The 21231-nt window shown below is 44.3% G+C and overlaps 1 protein-coding gene across 4 annotated transcripts in view; it reads left to right on the top strand.

Annotated features, from left to right (window-relative positions):
* The window catches only part of WIPF1 (WAS/WASL interacting protein family member 1), a 49179-nt gene that overhangs the window by 21852 nt on the left and 6096 nt on the right, over nt 1–21231 (top strand). For all 4 annotated transcript variants that reach the window (XM_072342302.1, XM_072342298.1, XM_072342301.1 and 1 more), the window contains 5 exons: nt 12759–12847; nt 14163–14292; nt 16419–16595; nt 17823–18584; nt 20164–20376. In XM_072342302.1, the coding sequence (XP_072198403.1) occupies nt 12797–12847; nt 14163–14292; nt 16419–16595; nt 17823–18584; nt 20164–20376 (1333 nt within the window). In that variant the 5' untranslated portion in view covers nt 12759–12796. The remainder of the gene's footprint in view (nt 1–12758; nt 12848–14162; nt 14293–16418; nt 16596–17822; nt 18585–20163; nt 20377–21231) is intronic.

Raw genomic sequence — 21231 nt, 5'->3', positions numbered from 1 at the left:
TCGTGCCAGACTTTAAACAAGTCCCCTCTACAAGACCCTGGGACCCCTTACTTGTCCCCATCTGTGTCCTCCTGCTGCCAGTTCTAGTGGCACTAGCTCATATGAAGTCCCTCCCAGTACCGGGCAGTGATAGATTTGGGCAGTCAGTGTAAGAGTTTTGTGCTGGGAACAGCGTGGTAACTTCCCATTTGTCTCTATTACTTCCATTTTCCAAGTACACATTATTGAATGCTGCAGTATACCAACACAAAAATAGAGGATTTAATCCCTCTCTAGGTAGAACAGGGAACCTAAAGTCATAGGCTGAGAAGTCTTTAATATGATGTTAGAATTGCTCTGAGCTTAAAAGAACCACAGACTGATACAAAACAGAACTTATACTTCGTCGTCTATTAGGTAATTGCCAAAATAAGTAAAGAAGCATATGTCATAAATAAAGTCTTCAGAAACCGTACTTAATTATGGAGCTTTTAATTGGACAATGAAAATGTTTGAATAAGTATGGACAGCTTAACTGTGCGCCCTGGCTGTGGGTGTTTGAATTGGCATGATCCACTGCAGATGTGTCCTGTGAGTACCCAGGTGCATATGTGCAAATTTCATAACCCTGACATCAAGGCTGAGTCTTCAGTTGAAGTGCCAGGGGTAAACACTGAATCTGCTGTTTGAGTGTTATCGCACCTCATGGGGCTTTATTTCATGCAGTCAAGTCCTGCTGCAAGAGTAGACCAGGCTCCAAGATGTGCATAAAAACAGCTTTGCAAGGCTGTTTTGAGTTGAAATTTGTTATAGCTGTACTCTAGAAAGTGAATTAAAAGGTAGTTGTGGTTGGTCGGTGCTCCAGTCTTCACTTAGCTTATGGTGGTTAAATGCGAAGAATTACTTGTATTGCTTGGATTTTGCTCTTTGCATTTTGGCAGCTTGTTTGTAAAATAACTGAAACGTCTCTTTGCTGTTCCTTCCTTTTCCAAGTAACTCTCAATGTCTTTTTTTTTTTTTTTTTTTTTTTTTGCCAAAAGGCAGCATTGGAAATATTTAACAGAAAAATTCATCCCTGTGTTACTCAGTATGTTTTCCAGTTTTGACCAAATGGAAATTGTTGGTGATAGGAACAGGAGTAGCACGCCTACTTAAGTGTGTAGCATTCATATAGGCTTAGACACTGAAGGCTAGAGTCTCTCATGACTCATGTAATAGCATTCAGTGCACCATGGGTTGGTTTTTATTGCTTTACACAGACCCAAACCAAAACCAGAGATCTGCCTTTCCACCAGTCCCTCCCTAAATGGGAATCTGAAAGAGTAGCCCAGGGCTGCAGGCTCCTTGCCTGGTGATCCCCATTAGCACCACTCCTCCCATTCCAGCTCCCTTGTGTGGTTTCAGTCCATGATGCTGATCTAGGGCTCACCCCTGTACTGGCCAAGCAGCCAGCGTTTCGTGCACACCTCTTGCCTTTGCTCCTCTATCCAGGATGGCCCACGTGCTGGTGGTGATCTGCAGGGTGGCCACCCAACCCCTAATTTTCTTTGGAGCTGCTTTTTGCAAGATACCTACGTAGAGCAGGAGATCCTTTGCAGGCATTCTGTATGTATTTCCATTTGGTAGCAGTTCATTTTGTCCTTTAACCAGTCTCGGAGGCAGGGAAGTGCTGGCCAGCTCAGAGCAAGCCATGTGATGGACTCAGCATTGCAGGGGAAGGGAGTTCTTCATCTTCTCTGCCAGTAGGCTGCTTTATTCTCGGAGCATGAGCCAGCAGTCCATGTAATTTATCATATGTATTGACTTCACTCCTTTTGGACCCTGTCTTTCTCTGGAAAAAGCCTGTGTAAGTCTGCAGTGAAACCACAGTCGTTCTCATCAGCTGAGGAGAGCTGATAGATCTTTATAAGAAGTTAGGTTTTTAAAATCAATCGTTTCTTGATGTAGCAATGAAAGTAGTGGATTAACACAGTTAATATGGGTGTGTTATAAAATCTGCTGCTTTTTAATAGAGAAAAAGATGGTCTGATTTAGTAGCATTTATGCATAATACAAAGAATCAAGCAATATAGAGATAATGGCAACCTTAAATCTACTTTATTTAGTGGTTATTTGGTCTATTCATTTTGTACAGGCCATATAAATGTAGTTTTTGAGTCTTCTTACTGTACAATATTTTAATAGCAATAATTTATTGCTTCCTCTATCTGCAGGATAGGATATTCCTCTAGTCATAGGAGAAGTTTCTTACTGGCTTCCAACCAGGCAAATAATCAGATAGTGCAGAGACATAACATTTTGAACTTGTTTTTAAATGGGTTAAAATGAGACATCACTTGCCGGCACTGGCAAGATATTAGATGATCATGTAAATTCACACCTGAAATAGTATGTTTTCAATAACACTGTTGCTTTTCTTTTTGTTTTTCAAATGTATCCATTTCAAACAAAAAACAGGTAGGGTAGTATATTAAGAACTGGAATAATGAGTCTCTTATCCTCAATTCACCTTGGACTTTGGGGTTTGTTTTGTTTTGTTTTTGTTGGGCAGAGCTTTTAAAGCTCGGTAGATCCTTCTGGAAAGATGATCACCTTTTGGCCACGGTATCTGGGTAGGTTGGGCCGAGCTATGGCTGGCTCCAGCATGCAGAAGAGGTGACTGGGAGGGGCACGGGGGGCTGCTTGCAAAAGCAGACTCTGTTTGTTTCAAATTACTTTTTGCTTCTACTTTTCCCTTGTCTTAGTATTTCCATCCTGGTTTTAAAATCCCTTCCACAGATTTGTTTTTATATTGCCGAGAACCTTTTAAAATAATTACTGAAACCATAGCAGCCCATCTGAAAGCTTTCTGAGACTTAACACAAAATACACAGCAGGCCAAACCTCAGAGGGCACAGGCCCTCTTCCAAGCCAGCAAGAACGGATGCTGAGAGCTCCTTTGATGGCTTGTGCAAATGGACACTTTGTCATCCAACTCCCTGCATGTGCACATACCCAGTGTACACTGCACAGCTTCAGAATGCTTCAGGCTTTAAAAGTGATATTTGTTTTTAATAACTGGATGTTAGTTATTACGTACATCATATAAGAAAAAAGTTTCCTTTCATAGCTGTTGTCAGAGGAGGATCTATTATAAAATATCAATAATGGTAAATACTTAAAACACTTAAGTATTCAAAGAAATGGTATTATTTTGTATATATTCATTTATACCTTAATAAGCTGAAAAACTCTGCTTTTAACTTTATTTTCAAACATTCAGCAGTCCCTTTGGGAATTAGAGAAGAATTGCTTTGTAACAAGAGTCTACAAAAAAAGAAAGCTAAATTTTTCACAGTCACATTATTAAAGTAAGCATTTTAATGGTAGATCAGTTGCTATTTTGCAGCCTTTTGCAGGTCAGAGGGATGGAAGTCATATGCAGAACGAGTCCTCATTTAGAATCAAGTCAGTCAGTAAGGCCTGATGTGACTTTCTTTTTGGTTTGTGGTCTGTTTTTTGGTAGGTCTTGGTCCATTGAGGCAGGTGACAAATGTGCCTTGCAGTTTGCTATCTCCAGGTTTGTGAAGCAGGAGGCCAGCAATGCTGAACACAAGTGATGGCATTTCTGTGTAGGTTGTGGCTGTGGTCCTTCCCCCTTAGCCATAAGCATCCACAAGATGGTGTTGTGGGAGCCAGCACCACCAACCTTGACTGCTGAGTACAGCATTCCTCAAGTGCATTCCTTATGTGCAAATATGATTCATGATCTCACAAATGATCCCAAGCTGGGGTGTATTCTTAACTGTTAAGTCTGTTCATCCCAAACAGTTCAAACACTTTCAGCAAAATTGTAAGGCACAATAGGTCTCATCCTGCCCCCTCTGAAAACTGGCCTGAGTCTTTCCATTAACTCATGAGTCTAAAATCAGACTCTCCATCTCCACCCATTTTAGAGAAGATTTGAAGTCTCAGGGCTTTGCAGCTTCGAATCACTCAAATTTAACTCTCGGAATGGAAAATATATTTTTTTTCTTTTTAATTAAAATCTCTCCCAGACCTAGTTGCCTGTTTCTCACAAAACTGATTTATGGGGCTGGCTACACTGAACAGAGGCTTTTACTGACGGTAATCTGGCTCTGAGGCGGTACTCGTTTTTCTGAGCTGTCTGTGGCTGACTGGGCTGCCTTACATTATGCAGATCTGGGGCTGTGTTTTGTTTTGTTTTTCCCACACTCTGGACAGATAAGTCTTTGATTGCTCCTCTAAGGACAGGTATTCGAGTTACCTTCTAATTCATGTCGACACCTGGATTGTAAAAACTCTAATGCAGCCTGGCTTGTGTGGTTGTCTTTCCCTGCTGACTGTCTTGGCCACTTAGTGTTTTGTTTGGGCTTTTGATGTGAAATCTGAACTAATCACACTGTAGTTTTTCAACATTCTTATAGGAATGTTGCAGTATTTACAGTAGAGTGGGATTGGAAAACAGTGTTTTAAATTCATTCCATGTGTCTGGCCCTGACGTGCCTCAGATATTTCCCCTTTAGAGGGAGTCACCACTTTAATATTATTTTATAGATGCTGGCTTTAGTAGACCAGTCACAGTTCACTGCAGGTTTAGTAAGAATTAGCTGATCGTGATAATGAAAACACTTTATATTAAAAAACCCTACTGGAAAACTAAAGCCAATTTAATTCTAGACTTAGGCCTATGAAGGAGTAATAATATAATTTGACAGTGTGAGATCCTTGATCTTTTCCTGTGCCCCTTTGTTATAGTGAAATCCTTTTTACCATTGCTGCCCATCATTACAACACTGTTTGGTGAGGATATGTCCACAAGTCTGGTGCTGGCAGAAGTCATCCTATTCTTCAAGTGGATAACTTAGCGTAGTGCTCTTTTTTACGAGTCAGAGTTAATTGAATTGGGAGGCAATTCTGAAAAGCCTTAACTTCTGAGCCAGACTGTCTACCCTACCAAGAGCTCCTTGTGCCTAAAGCCACTAACGTTTCTGGGAGAAAGCTGTGTGCTACAGTGTGAGCATCCTCTGACGCCAAGTGATCACTTCTATAGTAATGAGGCATTGGAAAAAGCAGCCCCAGCAAAGAGAAGTTATTTGACTGTTTATTAGGAACAGTGTTTTATGAACACAGTGTGTACAAGGAGGAACAGATGAGGAAGTAGAATGGAGAAAGACATCAGATCCTTGTTCCCCTCTGTTATCTTGTGCCCAGGTGGACAGTGTATCCGTATGGCCTCTGTAGAGCACCGAAACAAGCGACTCTGTCTTTAAGTCTGTGGGCTGAGGCTTACTTACCTCAAGCCTGGGTGAATCCCACATTTGCTGTGTTGGGCAGCATGCCTAGGGCAATACAGTCTTTTGCATTGTTTCAAACATATGTGCTGGCCAAAAGCTGTTTTGGATGATAGATGCTTGAATGCTGTGGACAGCTGAAGTAAGAGTTCAGATACCAGAAGCTTGATCCGTAAGCATCACTTTTGCCCAGGAGAGAAGTTGTTTGCTGCTGTGCATTTCTTTATTGAGGGCCTGGGGGGAAAGTCTTTTATTGGGAGGGAGTGAGCTGCAAGGTCACAGGTGGCATCCCACAGGCACAAGGGCTGGGGTATGTCCCATAACTGGAAATGTCCTGGCTGTGTCAGCCCCACCTCCTGCTGGGGATAGCATCTGGGTTGTGGATGAACCATGAGCTGATGGTAGAAACCATCTCCCAGAGTCCCAGCAAGCAGAAATATTTTTGTAAGTACCGGCTGAAGGAAGTTCCAGCAGCATGGGCTAGATGGAAGTGACTGCTATTTTGAGAGAGGTATTTTCTGCTATAGTGTATTTGCTTTTAAATTTTCTCAAGTCAACATCCCAACACTTGAAATGATCAAAAGCTTTGCTTTTTTTTTTTTTTTTTTTTTTTTTTTTTTTTTCAAGTAGCAACTGTAGTGGTGACTGGGGCAGTCCTCCACAGCTCTCCACTGCCAGCCATCTTCCACATATCTTGAAAAATATGTCATTGAGAAGGAAAATAACTTCTTAAAATACTTGGATTAAAACAACATTCTGACACCGCAGTGGCCTAGTTCTTAGCTGTAATTTTCCATGGATGCAGCCCTGCTGGCTCTTTGCAGCAGAACTCTTGGGTGACAGAGGAGGCCTGCTGTGTACTACTTGCCATGGGCAACAAGCACACAGGGCTGCTCTTGGCATCCTACAGATGCGCCCTGACATTTGTCCCTGGTAAAATGGACTTTCTGGAGATGGAATCTCTACAGAATTTCCCTGGGTCTCGTGCATCTTGAGTAATTTCTCCTGTCAGCTTCTCTTTGGACCATCCAGTTCTCTGCAAGCGGTTGTGAGGGTGAAATGTTGGTGCCCCCTCTCCTACCTCAGCTTCCTCTGGGCAAAGTGAGAAAACCGACCTTCTCACACCCTGTGGGCCTGTAACCCCTGTACCATAAGCACTGCAGTTTCGGTGGAAACTACCCCTAAAAGAGCAGAAACGCTGAGAGAAAGAAGCATTTCAGGTGTCACTTGCCTCCTTTATCCCAGTTAAGAGGAGGAAGAAACAGTTCTTCTATAGAGCTGAGTGGGGAGTGGGTACAAAGCATCCCAGCAGTGTTTCAGTTGCATCTATATGGGGTCACAAAGCCTGTTGGAGGCTTTGCCAAATTTTTGTGTGTGTGAGTGACAGGCCAGGGAGGCTCTAAATACTCTTCCTCCACCATCTAGGGGAATTCCTCTGCGGTCAGGTAGCTTCACACTGCAATGTGTTTGTTGTCCATGCTGAACCCTTTAGGGAGGTTAAAACCATCTATCTATTTATATGTATCTACAAGCTTCTATTTGTATGGAGCCTGAGTTCTTGCTTTATTAAAAAGGAGAGAAAATCATGCCATGTTTTTCAGGTGGCAGTTACTGGCACAGTGTTGTGCATGGTGGATACCTTTGGCATCCTCTGGAGCTCTCCTTATACCAATTCCCACTCTTGAACTCCTGCTGCACAGGACTGCAGTGGGATGTGTGTGTTCTTGGTGTCGGGCCCACTGAGGGCAAAGGGAGGCAGCACGGGATGTGGGTGAATCAAAACAATTCAATAGTTGTGTATTCCTTTAGACAATGGTTCATGACAAAATATTTTTGTCTGTGTGGAGCTGTTTTCCCTCCCCCCCCCATGGAAAAACAGCTGTTTTTGTACCATTTCCTAACTGTTTTGTCATGTGGTTGGTTTGCTGTCCTTTTTGTGCTTAGAGCTACCTTAGCAAAGTGCTCGGTGATCAAGCCTAATTTTTCTCAAATTCACATTTATTTATTTTTTTCTTCCATGAGTGAAAGCAATACATTTTGAAAGAACCACATCAACGCTTATTTGGATTTTGAACCCTTTTGCACGGAGAGACAATCAGCATTTAATTGGTGACTGCATATTTTTCCCCCTCAAGTTCTATCGTTTCTGTTTTATTTCTGCAGTTGTTTGTTCCTTCCTCTTTTTCTGCTTGGAAATTAATCATGCAGGAAGCGATTAACCGCAGCGAGCTGTCTGTCTGCCTGTGACTCAGTGCGTGCGAGGGGTGCCTGGACTGCCTTGAAATGGCTGACTGCAGGCAAGCCCTGCAGCTGCAGCCCAGTTGTTCGCTCTGTGCATCCCATGTAAAATGTCTCTCTTTGTCACTTGCCATGCTCCTGAAGAGATCTCTGAGGTACTAAATTGAACATGAAATGCCCAGAACTTGTGTTTTGGTATAGTGCCTCGTTTACATGTGGGTTGCTTGGTAGGGTAAGGGCTGTTTGCCAAATGTGACACACTGTTTCTCTCCTGAGCTTTGTGTTGGGTTGGCTTTTTTTTGGATGCAGTTGGTTCTTATCAAGATAGGTTGCATATTATAATGTTCTCCATCTTTGGAGCCCAGAGGCTGGCATTTTGGCCATAGCTACCTTAATTCTTGCTGCTGCAGTACCATCATTTAAGCCTAATGTTTACATACAGTGATGAAAATGGACACTACTGACTAAAAAATGCACAAGAACGTGCATACTAGGTTTCAAAGTTTGATGCTCCTTCTAACTTTCTTTTGAAGTGAGTTCTTTTTCAATACCCTGTGGCACTGGTTGTTACAAACAGCTCTGTTATTAGCAGACTCAGTAGGTAAAATTTATCAGCTCCTATTGCATGTATTTTATGGTATCAGCAGTTAGCAATTGGAGTTAATGTCTGTTCCTTAGAATAGGCTCTTTCCTACTTACTGAGTGCAAATAATGAACTCGGAGTCTATTGCTGACACATAAGACAAAAGCCAAAGCTTCCCTCTAGCTGCAGAGTTGTGCTTAGCATCCTGGGACTCTGTGCTTTGTGCAAAGCAGTGGTGAATGAAGCAGCAGCAGGACTTGTATCTAATGCTGTGCTTTGCATAGATGAGTTAGAGCTTCAAAAGCAGCAGGTGCTATTTTTTGCTGCATTTTGAGTTTCTGATGCTCTTGGTTTTTTTTTTCTCAGCGGCAGGAGCAGAGTTGGGGAGGGGCAAAAGTAGGAGTGAGGCGGGGTTGTACTGAGTGTACATAGAAGCATAAGATATCCCAAGTTGTAAGGGACCTATAAGGATCATCGAGGTTTAAACTAAAATTTGTCAGGCTGGTGTGTCTTACTGTGTGATGGATGCGTTATACTTGAGTATGAGCATGTGGGTTTCTGACTAATGCCTTGTTTTCTGGTGTCTCCTTAGGGAAGTACATGCTCTAGGATGTAACAGAAGCCTAGGAATCATGTTTCCTACTTGTGTACAGGAAAGCTGTCTTTTCAGTAGACTCAGGAATGTTTCGAAAGTCCAGTATTTCCATGTTACACACTGCACTCCTAAATAAGCAGGTAGGAATACCATGTGTGCTCAATGGGTGACCCAGTGGAGTCACCTAAAAGGCATATTTCAGGATGATAAAATTAATATCTTAAATTTAATTACTGCTTTTAGTTTGATATATACACTGAAAATTACTCTAAATTGTCACATACGTTGCAGCAGATCTTTTCCAAGAAAATATCACTGAAAATAATACAGCTTCAAAGCAAGAGCACTATGTGTAAACAATCTGAGGCCAGTGCTGCCAAAGTTTGACCTGTCTCAGGAACTTGCCTTATGCCTACAAAATGATTTTAGCTAGCCCTGCTAGCAGCTGCATCATGGGCTATAGGGCTTGTTCAGCAGCTGACCAGTGTGCAGCTGCGTGTCTGGCTTCCACCCATGCTGCCGATAAAGCCCTTTGGTACCAGAAGTGCTAACTGGTGGGCAGCTGGAACTGCAGGCACAGTGAGAGGCATCCTTCTCAACAGGCCAGAAGTGGAAACTAGATACACATTAAGGTAGATCTATAGATACAAGGGCTGCTCTGAAAGTAATGCCTCCTCTTTTATTATGTTGGCCCATTATGTCAGAGGCAAATGTCGATAATATGGCTGTAGAGTTTGAACCTTCCCACCACTATCCCATTACACATTGTTGCTATGTGACAGATGGCAGCGGAAGGGCAGCCTGACAGAAAGGCGTCTGACATGGAAATGCGTATGGAGCAAAGGTGTGGAACTGAATTCCTCCATACAGAAAAAAATGGCACCCACTGACATTCATTGACACTTGCTGAACACTTATGGTGACCAGCCAGTAGATGTGAGCACAGTGAGGCAGTGGGTGGTGTGTTTCAGCAATGGTGACAGCAGTGTGAAAGATGAGCCATGTTCTGAATGTGCCATGCACATTTTTACAAGCACAGCATGCAGGCACTTGTTCATTACTGGCAAAAATGCATCATTGATGGTGGTGACTGTATTGAAAAATAGTATTTTGGAGCAGAGAATTTGCTCTATCAGAGAGTGTTATTGTGCTCTTTGTATCTGTTGCAGTTTCCGTGGATATAAATAGGAGGCATTACTTTCAGATTGACTGCATGTGAATGTATGTACATGTATCTATACACATACAAATCTATACAACTAAATATAGAAAGATATATGTATGTCTATACTAGATAGATAATGATATTTCCCTGCAGAGATGGGAAAGCAGGAGGCACTGGTGCTTTTCCCCTCCTTGCCTCCTTTCAAGCAATGTGTCTTAGAATGGTAGGATGCTTCCATGGGCAGTCACTTCTCCGTAGAGAGCTCAGGCTTTGAGTGCTACCCTACTCACCCTCTATCAACCCCCAATTTCTTTACAAACGGACCCAAAACAATCCAGTGAAGTAAAGGAAGGAGAAAAGAACAGTATAACCATGTGGAAAGCAATAATTTAACAGACAGGGAGGTAGGCAAGCTATATGTTTGCAAAAATGCTGTTTTTTGGAAAGGACACCATGTAGATGAGCTATTTGGTTTGCTGCATGCAGGTTTGAGCTGCCTTAAGAAATTAGAAGTCTGATAAAAAATAAACTTTATCCTCCCTTCTTAAGGAGCCTTCCCTCGGCACATGGAGCACCAGAAGATTCAGGGGGCATTCTGTGGACTGCTTCAGGTTCTTACCACAGCAGTGCAGAGAGCAGCTTCTCATTTTGATCAGTTGAAGGAGTTAAAAGCTTGGTGAAGTAGCTTACTGGCACAGTTACGCTAGAGACAACTGCAGCTGTGAAAAGGCTGTGTTAAGAAACAGGATGGTTGTGGTCTGCTGCAAGAAATAATTTTCCTGTTGACTATTTTTTTAAACAGGAAGTTGAACAAAGCAGCATTAGTCTTAGTTCTTTTAATAGAGTTCAGATTTTAAGTACTGAATTTAGGATAATAAGATGAGGAAAGGATAGGGCTCAGCAGAGTTTTATGTAGGAACTGATTGCTGGGAACACGGAAGTCTGAAATACAAGCAGATTCAGGCAGATCCTGGGAACCTGAAAGCTGTGCCTCTCTGGCGACATTTCCATAGGAGAGGTAACTCCTGCAGGGTGAGTGGGTGGGAAACTTGGGTCAGTTTGCAGGGTTTTTGAGTGTGGTGTTTGCACAGCGCTGCACAGACTTGGCTTCGCAGTTTCCTCTTTGTCAGTCTGTCCGTCCATCAGCTTCCTCTCTGCTCTGCTTGCACTTTCTCAGTAACAGGAAAGAGCAACAGCATCTGAAGCAGGGGAAAATAAAACCACCCCACACCAGAGATAATGGTAATGCCTTGCGCCTGCCCCACACCGCGCTGCTCGGAACACCTTGTCAGCTAGAGTTAGGGGTGATGTGCTCATTTCCTTTCCAGGCCCCTTTCTCCCTGAAGATTTTAGGCAAAATCCATCAATGTCTCCTTTTAGACAAGCTCTTTTCTAGGAAGGCAGCTCAGCCATTTTTTTGGATGGGTTTATGTCGGTATTCTAATTCTGTCAAAGCATGAGCATTTGATAGGATACAGCTGTCCTTCAAACCTTTCATTTTTCTGTATCGTGGAGCATGTCAGAGGCACTGCAGACCTTGCAGGTGGTGACACACCTCAAATGAGAGTTGCATATGCCATTGTGTTTCATTCAGAACATTTTTCTAGCATTCATTCTAGTTCTTAAGTGTGCTGTAACTAGCATGAAGCTGATTTGGCGGGGAATGTGTTATTTAAATGGTTTTATCAAAACCATTTGACTTCAGAAAGTGAGAGATGCATATTCTTGTAAGTAACTGCACTAGGGACATTTTTCTTCATGTTGACCTGTCATGCACAAATACAAGATACATAATGGCCAATTGCATCAGGCTCTTTGTTTTTGACATAGGATGCTCTGCACATCTCCTGCACAAGCTCAGGAGCTTGACAGGGCTGAGCCTGTCAACAGGTCCCTCAAAGCAAAAGTATTTTTAGGGACAGGCAGCACAGTAAACTACTGAAATGTCACAGCACCATCAGGAAAACCCCTGAGCTTCCAGTAGGCACAATTCCCTCTAGCGGTGTGCTAAAATGTCACTAAAAGCCCTTGTGACTTGGAAAAAAAAAAAAAAAAAAAAAAAAAAAGAAGTCCACAGTGCTTTTCAGTTTCAGTGAGTTTCTACCTCCTGCATTGCCTGTCCTGGAATTACTGGAGTTATGCATGAGGAAAAAGCAGGAGCCTGGTTTCAGGCAGCGGAGCTGGAGAAGTAGTTTCTGGCTGCCAGGCTTTCCCCTGCACGGCAGCTTGCTTGTTCTTCCTCCTCAAGGAACATGCACAGAGCATGGCTGCATTTGCTGCTTCTGAGAAGGAGGAGGGTATATTCAGAGGTGGTGGTGGAGCCTGGCTACTTCAGAGCAAGCAGGAGGAGATGCATGAGTCTTTCCTAGAGGTCTGCCTTTTCACCCTACCCAGGACAGTGAAGGGGTGTTGTCTTCCAGCAGCTGAAGGATTTCAAAAGGTCAACATCTCTTTTTAAGTATGATCCTAAAGGGATGGCACCTTGTTGAAATAGGGGCTGGTAGTTTATCAAGGGGGTTGTCCTGTCATAATTACACAGGAACAAGATTGTTGGATTAAACAGGTTTCAGTTTTGTAATTTATTGTTGCATGTGACCACGTTACATTATTGTGTGTTGCCATAGCAAAGAGTATGAAGTGTTTATGTGTGTATGCACACAACTAGATATGTGTGTCTGAGAGTTTGCGTGGCTATGGAGGTCATGCAGGGAGCAGAGCACCTATTTAAGGACACAGCTGTTATTCATACAATTAAACATGAAGTGCTTTTAACAGACTACTTAATCTTAAAAAAAAATTAATAGATAAGCCTGCTAGATGCAGGATGGGTTTGAAGACAGTACCTCCCAAAAGTTACAGATTTATTAATCTCTGGTTCTTTGCATTTTATGTTTTGCTGTGCAGATTTCTTAACAAGATCAGCTGAAGCTCAGCCTTCCACCATGCCTGTGCCTCCCCCTCCTGCGCCACCACCGCCCCCAACACTGGCCTTGGTAAGTCTTGCGGGAGGTGGATGCACTGTATATGCTGTCCTGTCCTGCTGCTTGTCATGTTGAAAAGGATATGCAGATATACTGATGGATGATGGCGTGTTGGTGTCTGCATTTTTTCCTGCATTTTGTTTATGGTTTATTGATTCCTGCAAGAGGGTCCATTGCTTCCATTCCCTTTCAGTGCCCTTGTGGGTGTCACTAGCCACATTCGCTTCTTCTTCCTCCCATACTGGTTGTTTGCCTTGGATCAAGGATCCTAGGTGGAGAGGCACAGCTTATCTAACTTGGAGGGACTGAAATCTTTCTCTCTCCTTGCCTTTCCCCAGCCACACACTTTCGCTTTCTCCTTTGTCCCTCTCTAACACATACATGACCTGATAGTGAACTGATTTTGAGCACCTGAGGCAAAAATCAATTTTATTTTTTACCTTTTATAAGGATAGTTCTTAGCCAGCTAAGCTCCCTCAGCCAGTCTGTGGTATGAAGGTATGAGAACCACTGCTGGCACAGTACAGTGGGTGAAACTACACTGGACCTGGTTTCAATCAGCCTAAGATGGAACAGAGCCTGCCCTGGGCCATGTTTGCTCTCTGTCAGGCAGACGAGAACGAAAAAGTTTCTGGAAGTGCTGCTGTAGAGCACTCAAATGTTTTCATACCAAAGGCCTAGCTGATTACCCAGATTGACATCATGCCATAGTCTTTCCCTCACTGCCCACCGCAAGCAAAATACAGGCTCTGTGCTCAGACCCTGCATGGCAGCTCTCATCAACATTCATGAAACTTCTGTAACACTGATCTGATAGGTTAGAAATCTTTTCAGGAACCACGATTTTCTTGAAGAAGTAACCATATATAGATGGGTGTGTAGCCAGAACTCCATCTTTCTTCTGATTTATCCAGAATTTGTATATTTCCAGTTTCACTACAACTTTCAGAAATGTCCATCTTTTTCTGTAATCACATTGTGTTAGTAGTCTGCCCAGGCTCAGTCTTCAGAACGGTATTTTCCACAGATGTGCTTTGGCTTTGAGAACTCAGAGACTCTTTAATTAAAAAAAAATAAAGATAGATGAATTTAAAAAAAAGCATTTTGTTTCCAGTAAACTGTGAGTAGCAGCAGTGTCTGGGGCCTGGAGTCAGTAACAAGCACAGCTACTTCTAGCATAATTCACAAAACCAGATATGGTATGCTACCATAGTGGATTGTTAGAATAGAAATCAAGGTCTAAGGTAACTACCATACTTGATCAGAACCGTATATCTAAAATTTGAAGTTTATTTTACCTCCTCATTTTTAATTTTGTTTTTTGCAGGCAAATACTGAAAAACCAACTCTGAGCAGGTCAGAACAGGCAGGGCGAAATGCTCTATTGTCTGATATCACCAAAGGAAAAAAGCTAAAGAAGACTGTTACTAATGATAGAAGTGCTCCAATTCTAGACAGTAAGTATGATTCTGCATGGTTGAGCTTGTGTACTTGATTGGTTCTATATATCAGAATGCAGAAAATTATTTCTCTCGCATCGATTTGAACTGCCATGGGAAATGCAGGTAAAACAAAATGCCCAGAGCTGGTATATTAAAAAAAATAATACAAATTCTGTTCTTTGAGGATTAAGTAAGATGAGAAATCAAGTACTGTTTATGAAATGTGGGCATCGGTTTGTTTGCTTACTCTCATAAAGCAGTTCTCATTTGCTTAAACCAGAACACCATGGAAACCCTACTAGGAGACCTACTGAGAAGCTGCAGTGGCTCAGGCAGAGAAACTCCCTTCAGTACTGAAGACAGCGGGGAGAATAAAGTGCACAAAAATAAGGGCAGCCGTGGCATGGCACCACTGGCTTATTAATGGAGCCATAGCAGTGGAAGCGGTCAGAGCCCTAGCCCCAGCAGGTTGCTGCTGCGTTGCACGTAGCCTGAGTGCAGCCAGAGCAACTCAGGGATGTTATCTTTTTGACTGAGCCTCATTGTTCAGCCTGCTAGGCAGTACTCTGGCACAGTGCAGTAGCTTAGCTTGCCTGTGAGGAGGAAAGGTCTCCAGCTGCTGCTGGCTCTCGCTATGCACTACGGCATGTGCTGAGAGAAAGATGGAAAAGCCCCTGTAGCAAAAATCAGGGAGAGAGAACAGCAGAAACAGGAGGTAGGCAAGGCCTGCTGTGGTGGTGGCATAGCATTTGTTGCCTAGGGAGAGATTTCTACAGACAGATTAACAGATGTGATACAACTCAGTCTGGGTCTGGCCATGCAATTAAAGGCTGGACTGTGATGGGAAGGTGATGAGGAAAGAAGGAAACACCAACAGGCATGTGACCAAATAGGAATTTAGGAAAAGAAATAGGTACAGTGTATCATCAGCCAGATACCTTAACTTTAAACACTTGAGTATTATCTCTGAATGCCAAGTTACATGTTCTAGTTATTCTAATGAGCAGGAGAAAAGAAGTCAAGGGGCTTAAAGGAAAGCTGAACAGTAAGATTCAAATGATATGGTTTATTATCTTGCTTACTTGAATTAACAAATCATGAAGAAAGACTAAAACATAGTTAGAAGCATTTCTCCAGAGGTTCACACCCTGTGTGAGTCAGAGCTGAACTGAGCTAACATGCTTAAGAACAGAGGGATGATGTGAAACATTCCCCCATGAAGACATTCTTCCTCCTTTTTTCTGTGTGGGATTATTAGAAGTGCTTTTCATCTACAGGTTTTAATTACTTTATAATCAATGAAACTTTTACCCACCCAAAGTTGTGGAAATCAAGAGGCCAAGAAATTAAGCAATTGGTCCTCAGCCATGTAGCCTGTCATCAGGGAGCTGATCTTCACAGATATCCCAACCTGTGGGCCTGCTCATTTTGCAGTGATGTTATAAGTAGGGTTCTTCCCTGTATTTATCACTAAAAATGATTTCATTGTACTTCTAGTGCCTTGATGCTGTCACAGCAGAAATGTTGAGGAGAAGCACCAGTGGTGGGAAATGTTAGACAAAAACTGGAGAGGAAATGGGGACTGATAAAAATAGTTCCTTTATGTTGGAAAAAAAAAAAAAATGGCAGCTAATGATCATCTCACTGCATTTCTGGGCATAGAGGAAAGTCATCAGAAATTAAATCTCTTCCATGCACTCATCAAAGGTGCCCCCAAGGGGAAGAACACCTCTATCTTCCTCCCTCATTCTTCATTTTCCTCATTTACTGTCCTCCACTTGGCTTATGGAATAATGAAGGTGAAGGATAAGAGAGCAATAGTATGAAGAAATGGAAAGCAGCTACACAGATGTTAACAAAGACGACACGATATTCTCAGAGGTTCCATCCATTTTTCAGTTCCAAATTCTCCAGAGTGACTGTTTCTCTGCTTTCCAGTCCAGAGCAGCCAAAAGGAAAGTGATGGCTTAATAAAACTCACTAGCTGTGTTTATTGCTCCACCTCTTCCATGGCACAATAGTGATAGTGGTGGCTGTGACCTTTTTTCCCCACTTCCAAGAGTTGTTGTAATGAAAGAGAATACTTTGTAGGATCAGCCTCAGTTCTCTGCATAACATGGGGGACTTTTCTTTTCCAACAGAACCCAAAGGAAGCAGTGGAAGTGGCGGTGGCTTTGGAGGAGGTGGCGGTGGCAGCGGTGGGGGTTTTGGCGCTGGTAGCGGTGGTGGTGGCTTCAGTGGTGGTGGACCACCTGGTCTCGGAGGACTTTTTCAAGCAGGAATGCCAAAGCTCAGATCTGCTGCAAGTCGAGATGCTGGTAAGAAAAATCTTGGAATTTCAGTGCAAACAAATAAATGACACATTACTTACATTAATTACATACCACAGCAATAAATTACCTGCTGGGATTGAGAATGCCTTCAGATATCTTAGGCTATCACAAAATGAAATTTTCATCTTGAATCTTTTTTCATTCTTAGTACTGGGTGTTATGAAGGGGAAGTGAGACCCCTCTTTCTACTCCTCCTAATTACTGATGAAAACTAAAGATCTTGGCAGTGTTGAGTGGCTGCCTGCAAAGTAGGATGAGGTCCTGCCTTAGCTGTGGGTGTGCAGGACCAGAGGGGAGCACAAGAAGATTCTGGATTATTTCTCCCTTCTGTACCAGGAAAAAAGATCAGCTTTCCATTTGGAAAGTACATCTGCGTCAGCTCCTCAAGAGTGTGATTTACCACTTAGGGAGTGCATGAGGCATCCCAGCTGGCTGCTGCGCGTGCTGCAGTTGGAGGGCACACACTGCGTTCTTCTAGCTGGCCAAACAGCTGCCCCTTCAGACAAAGGAGATCTGGGACTTGTGAGTTTCCTAAAGCTAAGGATGTAGCATTTCACACTTGTTGAAGGAGGACTGGACAACAGGGGTCATAAAATATTACAAATCCTGCATATTTTATGGACTAACGTAATTTTTCAGCACATTTGTACAAAACAGTCTCTTGGAGCTGGTATTTTCTATTGTGTCATGGTCTATTTTGGGAACTTGTATTAATGCAAAAGTTCCTGGCACAACGGGACAGTGTTTCTTCAACTGCAAGGCTGGCTGCCTTCTTGCTGACATACACAAGTACACAAGTAGTTCACAGATACTAGAAAGGGCTGCAAAGCCCTTTTGCTGGACAGCTGTTGTTAAGTTGTTAAATGCCATTTCAGAGCTACAGCTCTTTTTGCTTTTGGGTTGCTGGTATCAAATACTTGTTCTTCACCAGTTCTTCTTTTCCTTCCCGAAATTACTGCTTGCTCTGTGAGGACTGTATGCTCATGTTGCCTTGCAGTCACTTGGGTCCCCCACAGGCCATTCCTCATGAGCTAGAAAGGCCTAAGTGCTGTGATGCAGATCCCAAATAACACTGAGATTGCTGCTGACTGTTCCAGTGAAGCATTCTCAAACACTTGGGCAGCTGTGTCATAGCGCACAGTGTTGGTATGTGAGGAAGGCCCTCTCCATGGGTGCTGATGCCCTCTCTCTGTCTCTCATCTTCCTGCACAGATGCTGGGGCATCCCGCCCACCTGCACTGCCACCTGGAGCCCGCTCTGCTGCTGCCAAGCCGTTCTCGGCACCGAGTGGCCTGCCTCGCTTCCCAGGGCCGCCACTGGGGCAGCGGAGCCCAGCTGCTGACCCTCAGAGGAGCCGCCTGCCACCACCCAGGCCTGATGTGGGCTCTAAGCCTGATGCCACACCACCACCAGTGCCCAGCACACCCCGGCCCATTGCCTCCAGTCTGCATGGAAGGGGTTCAGGACCAGTTCTCAACCGTCAGCCCAGTCTGGGGCCAACGCCACCACCGTTCCCAGGCAGCCGGGGCGCAGGGTCAGCTGGCTCCCTGCGGCAGTCTGGCCCAGGCCCAGCAGCGCCCTACTCGGGCAGACCACCACTGCCACCCACACCTGGTCGCTCACCGGTGGATGAGAAACCACCACCACCACCACCTCCCTCCGGGCACCGACCACCTGCCAGCCGGGACATGGCCCTGCCACCACCGCCACCGCAGAACAACAAGCCACCTGTGCCTGCTTCACCGCGGCCACCCCTTGGTGTCCCTGCTCCACCGCCACCCCCCAGCAGGCCAGGGCCACCCCCTGTGCCCCCCGGTCCTGCCAGCAATGATGAAATGCCACGACTTCCCCAGAGGAACCTGTCCCTGGTGCCCCCTGCTGCACCCAGCTCTGGGGGTGGCCGCTCCGGCCCCCTGCCACCGCCACCCAGCGAGAGGCCCCCACCACCCATCAGGGATCCTCCCAGCCGAGCAGGTAGGGGCTGGGGCATGGGGCTGTTGGGCACAAGGGATCCTGCAGTTGAAAAATGAGGGCTTGTGGGCATCACTGTGACTCAAGGAATGTTACTGTGCATTCCCAGCTCACTCACAGATCTGGGCAGGTTTTGTGTAGTTGCTGTAACAAAAACAGGGCTGCCCACCAGGTTCTGTACTGACAGGGACCTGTTCTACCCAGCTCCCGTCCGGTGACAACATTCACCTTCCTGAGTCAGCCAGCGTGAGTTAATGGCAGTGTTGTCATGAGTGGAAAGCCCGGCCTTCTACGTGTTGGAAGGCACAAACACAGCAAAATAGTAATTAGTTTAATAGAAGGCTGATCTGACAGTTGTTATACAGGAGGCAGTTGCTGCAGCGTGACTAACCATCATTACCTGCTAGACACAGACTCCAAATGAGACTGAAAATAGCGTTGCCTCCATCAGGTTGTTTCATCACATGTTTTGTCCTCTGACAATCGCTGTTTGTAACTTTTAAGAGTTGCACCTCATGACTCTCATTGCCTGATGGCTTTCCTTGTGGAGCTGGAGGAGCTGAAGCACAAATGAGCCCCATAACTCAAGGAAGTTGCACCTCAGTGTACTCACAGAATCTAGCACATGGCTGCCTGGCTGCAGGAATTGTCTCACATTTGTTGGGGAGCACAGAGCAGCGCTACAGAGTACTGCTGAGACTGTTTGGACACCGCAGGAACTTCTGTGACAGCCTCTGCTCCCACAGGAGGTTCCTGGTCAGCTCTTCTCTGATGCAGAGTTTAGTAAATGCACACTACCTTCCTGCTGACTCAGTGAGCAGAAAGAAGCTGGAGATATAAATTATAAATGTAAATACTGTTCTGCAATGGTTTGAAGTAGATGATGGGTTTTAGTAAGGTTTAGGGAGAGAAACCACTCTGGAAGCTTTCCAGTATGTGTCTGTAACGAGATTTCATCAGAACAAGGAAGCATTTAAGAAAATGAACATAATTGTCAATTGCCCAACTACACTAAGCAGAGGTGCTGAGACCTTTGGCCATGTGCAGCCCTCCACACCCTCTGCATGGCCTCCTCCTGTCCAAGATGTGGATTTATCTCCTGTCCCAGTTTACTGCTGCTCAGTGAGTGTCACTTTCCCAGCCCGTGTGGGCTCTGCCTTCACGTTGCCTTGCAGAGCTTTTCTGCTTCACTGTGAAGCTGGGAGTTGGTGGGATGCAGCCTGGATCCTCAGTTCACAAAGTTCCTGCTGTAACTGCTCACTGAGGCCAGTGTGATTTAGAATGGTTTGAAATTGGCTTCAAGGGCCAGCACCTCTACAGAGCTGCTGCAGCTGAGGGAGGCAGGAATACAGGTGCTGAGGTGTGTTTGTGTTTGGTTATTCCTGCTCCTCTGACCTCTGCAGGTTGTAGGCTCCCCATCAAGCCCTGGGAGCAGGAGGTGGAACTGGAGTCTGTTCTTCCCTGGGCCCGAAATGGTCCACACTCTATTAGTGGGAGGCCATGGGACATGGGCAGCAGTGTACCACCACAGCGCAATTTGGTGCAAACAGCATTTTTGTGCTTGTGTCTACTCTCTCTCCAGGCCCCCTGCCACCACCACCTCCCCTCAGCAGGAATGGAAGCACTTCAAGGGCTTTACCTGCTGCTCCTCAGCTGCCTTCCCGGGCTGGGCTGGAGAACCAGAGGGGTGGGCCTCGGCCACCACTTCCCCCAGACCGACCGGGAACAGGTGCACCACCACCGCCACCACCACCTTCATCAGCGCTCCGGAACGGCTTCCAGGACTCGGGTGATGGTAAGCTATGCTCCCAGCTACTTGTCCTCATAGAGATTTTGCAGCTGCTCTTGGTCTTATTGTGGCAAAAAGGGTGGGGCAGAGGATAGAACAGGACTGCAAAACTGTTAATATAGGCTTTAAAATTTTCCTTTGAAATATAGCCTGAAAAGGAAGAAAACCAAAAAAAAAAAAGGAAAAAGAAACACTTCTCCATACTTAGCTTTGCTACAGCACATGAAGAAGTCCTAAGGGGATTGTTCTAGCTGCAATGCGAATTCAAGCCATAGCTACACTAAGACTGTAAGTCAGAACAAGTTAGAGGATGACTCAAAAACTGTAAGCTGAAAGACAGAGGAGGGAAGAGGTTGTCAGAATGCAAAGATGTCAAGTTTCACTCTTCTTGCTGGTGTTATTGAAAAGGTGAGATTCAAGATAGCTGAGTTTTAAAGATTCATTATGCTTTTCTTTTGGGTTGTTGTCTCTTTGCAAAGGATAGATAAATCTTTTGGCTCATTATGGATGGCTGAATTTGGTATTTCTGACATTAATGAAGTTAGAAAAAGAAAGCAGAAAATTAAACTGTAACTCACGCTTTTGAATCATCTTTGCACTTCAGATAAGGCAAGTGGGTTTCAAGTGCATTTTTTTTTCCCGAAATGGCTTGCAGGGTTCAGAACCTTCAGTGCCTTTACATGCTGGTTTCTAGTTGTAACCACTGGGAATGAACATATTAAAACTGAATCCCAACAAATTACCTAGTAGGATGCTGATTCAGTATTCAGCTATCTCAGCATTTTGCATTAGAAAACATGCAAGAAATTTGATATTAGTATCAGTTGATTTTTTCTGAAGCTGTATCACACAACCAACAAG

Source organism: Excalfactoria chinensis, chromosome 7, assembly GCF_039878825.1.
Source record: "Excalfactoria chinensis isolate bCotChi1 chromosome 7, bCotChi1.hap2, whole genome shotgun sequence".
NCBI lineage: Eukaryota > Metazoa > Chordata > Aves > Galliformes > Phasianidae > Excalfactoria > Excalfactoria chinensis.
Note: the sequence above shows the minus strand (reverse complement) of the source record. Positions and strands in the feature narration are given on the sequence as shown.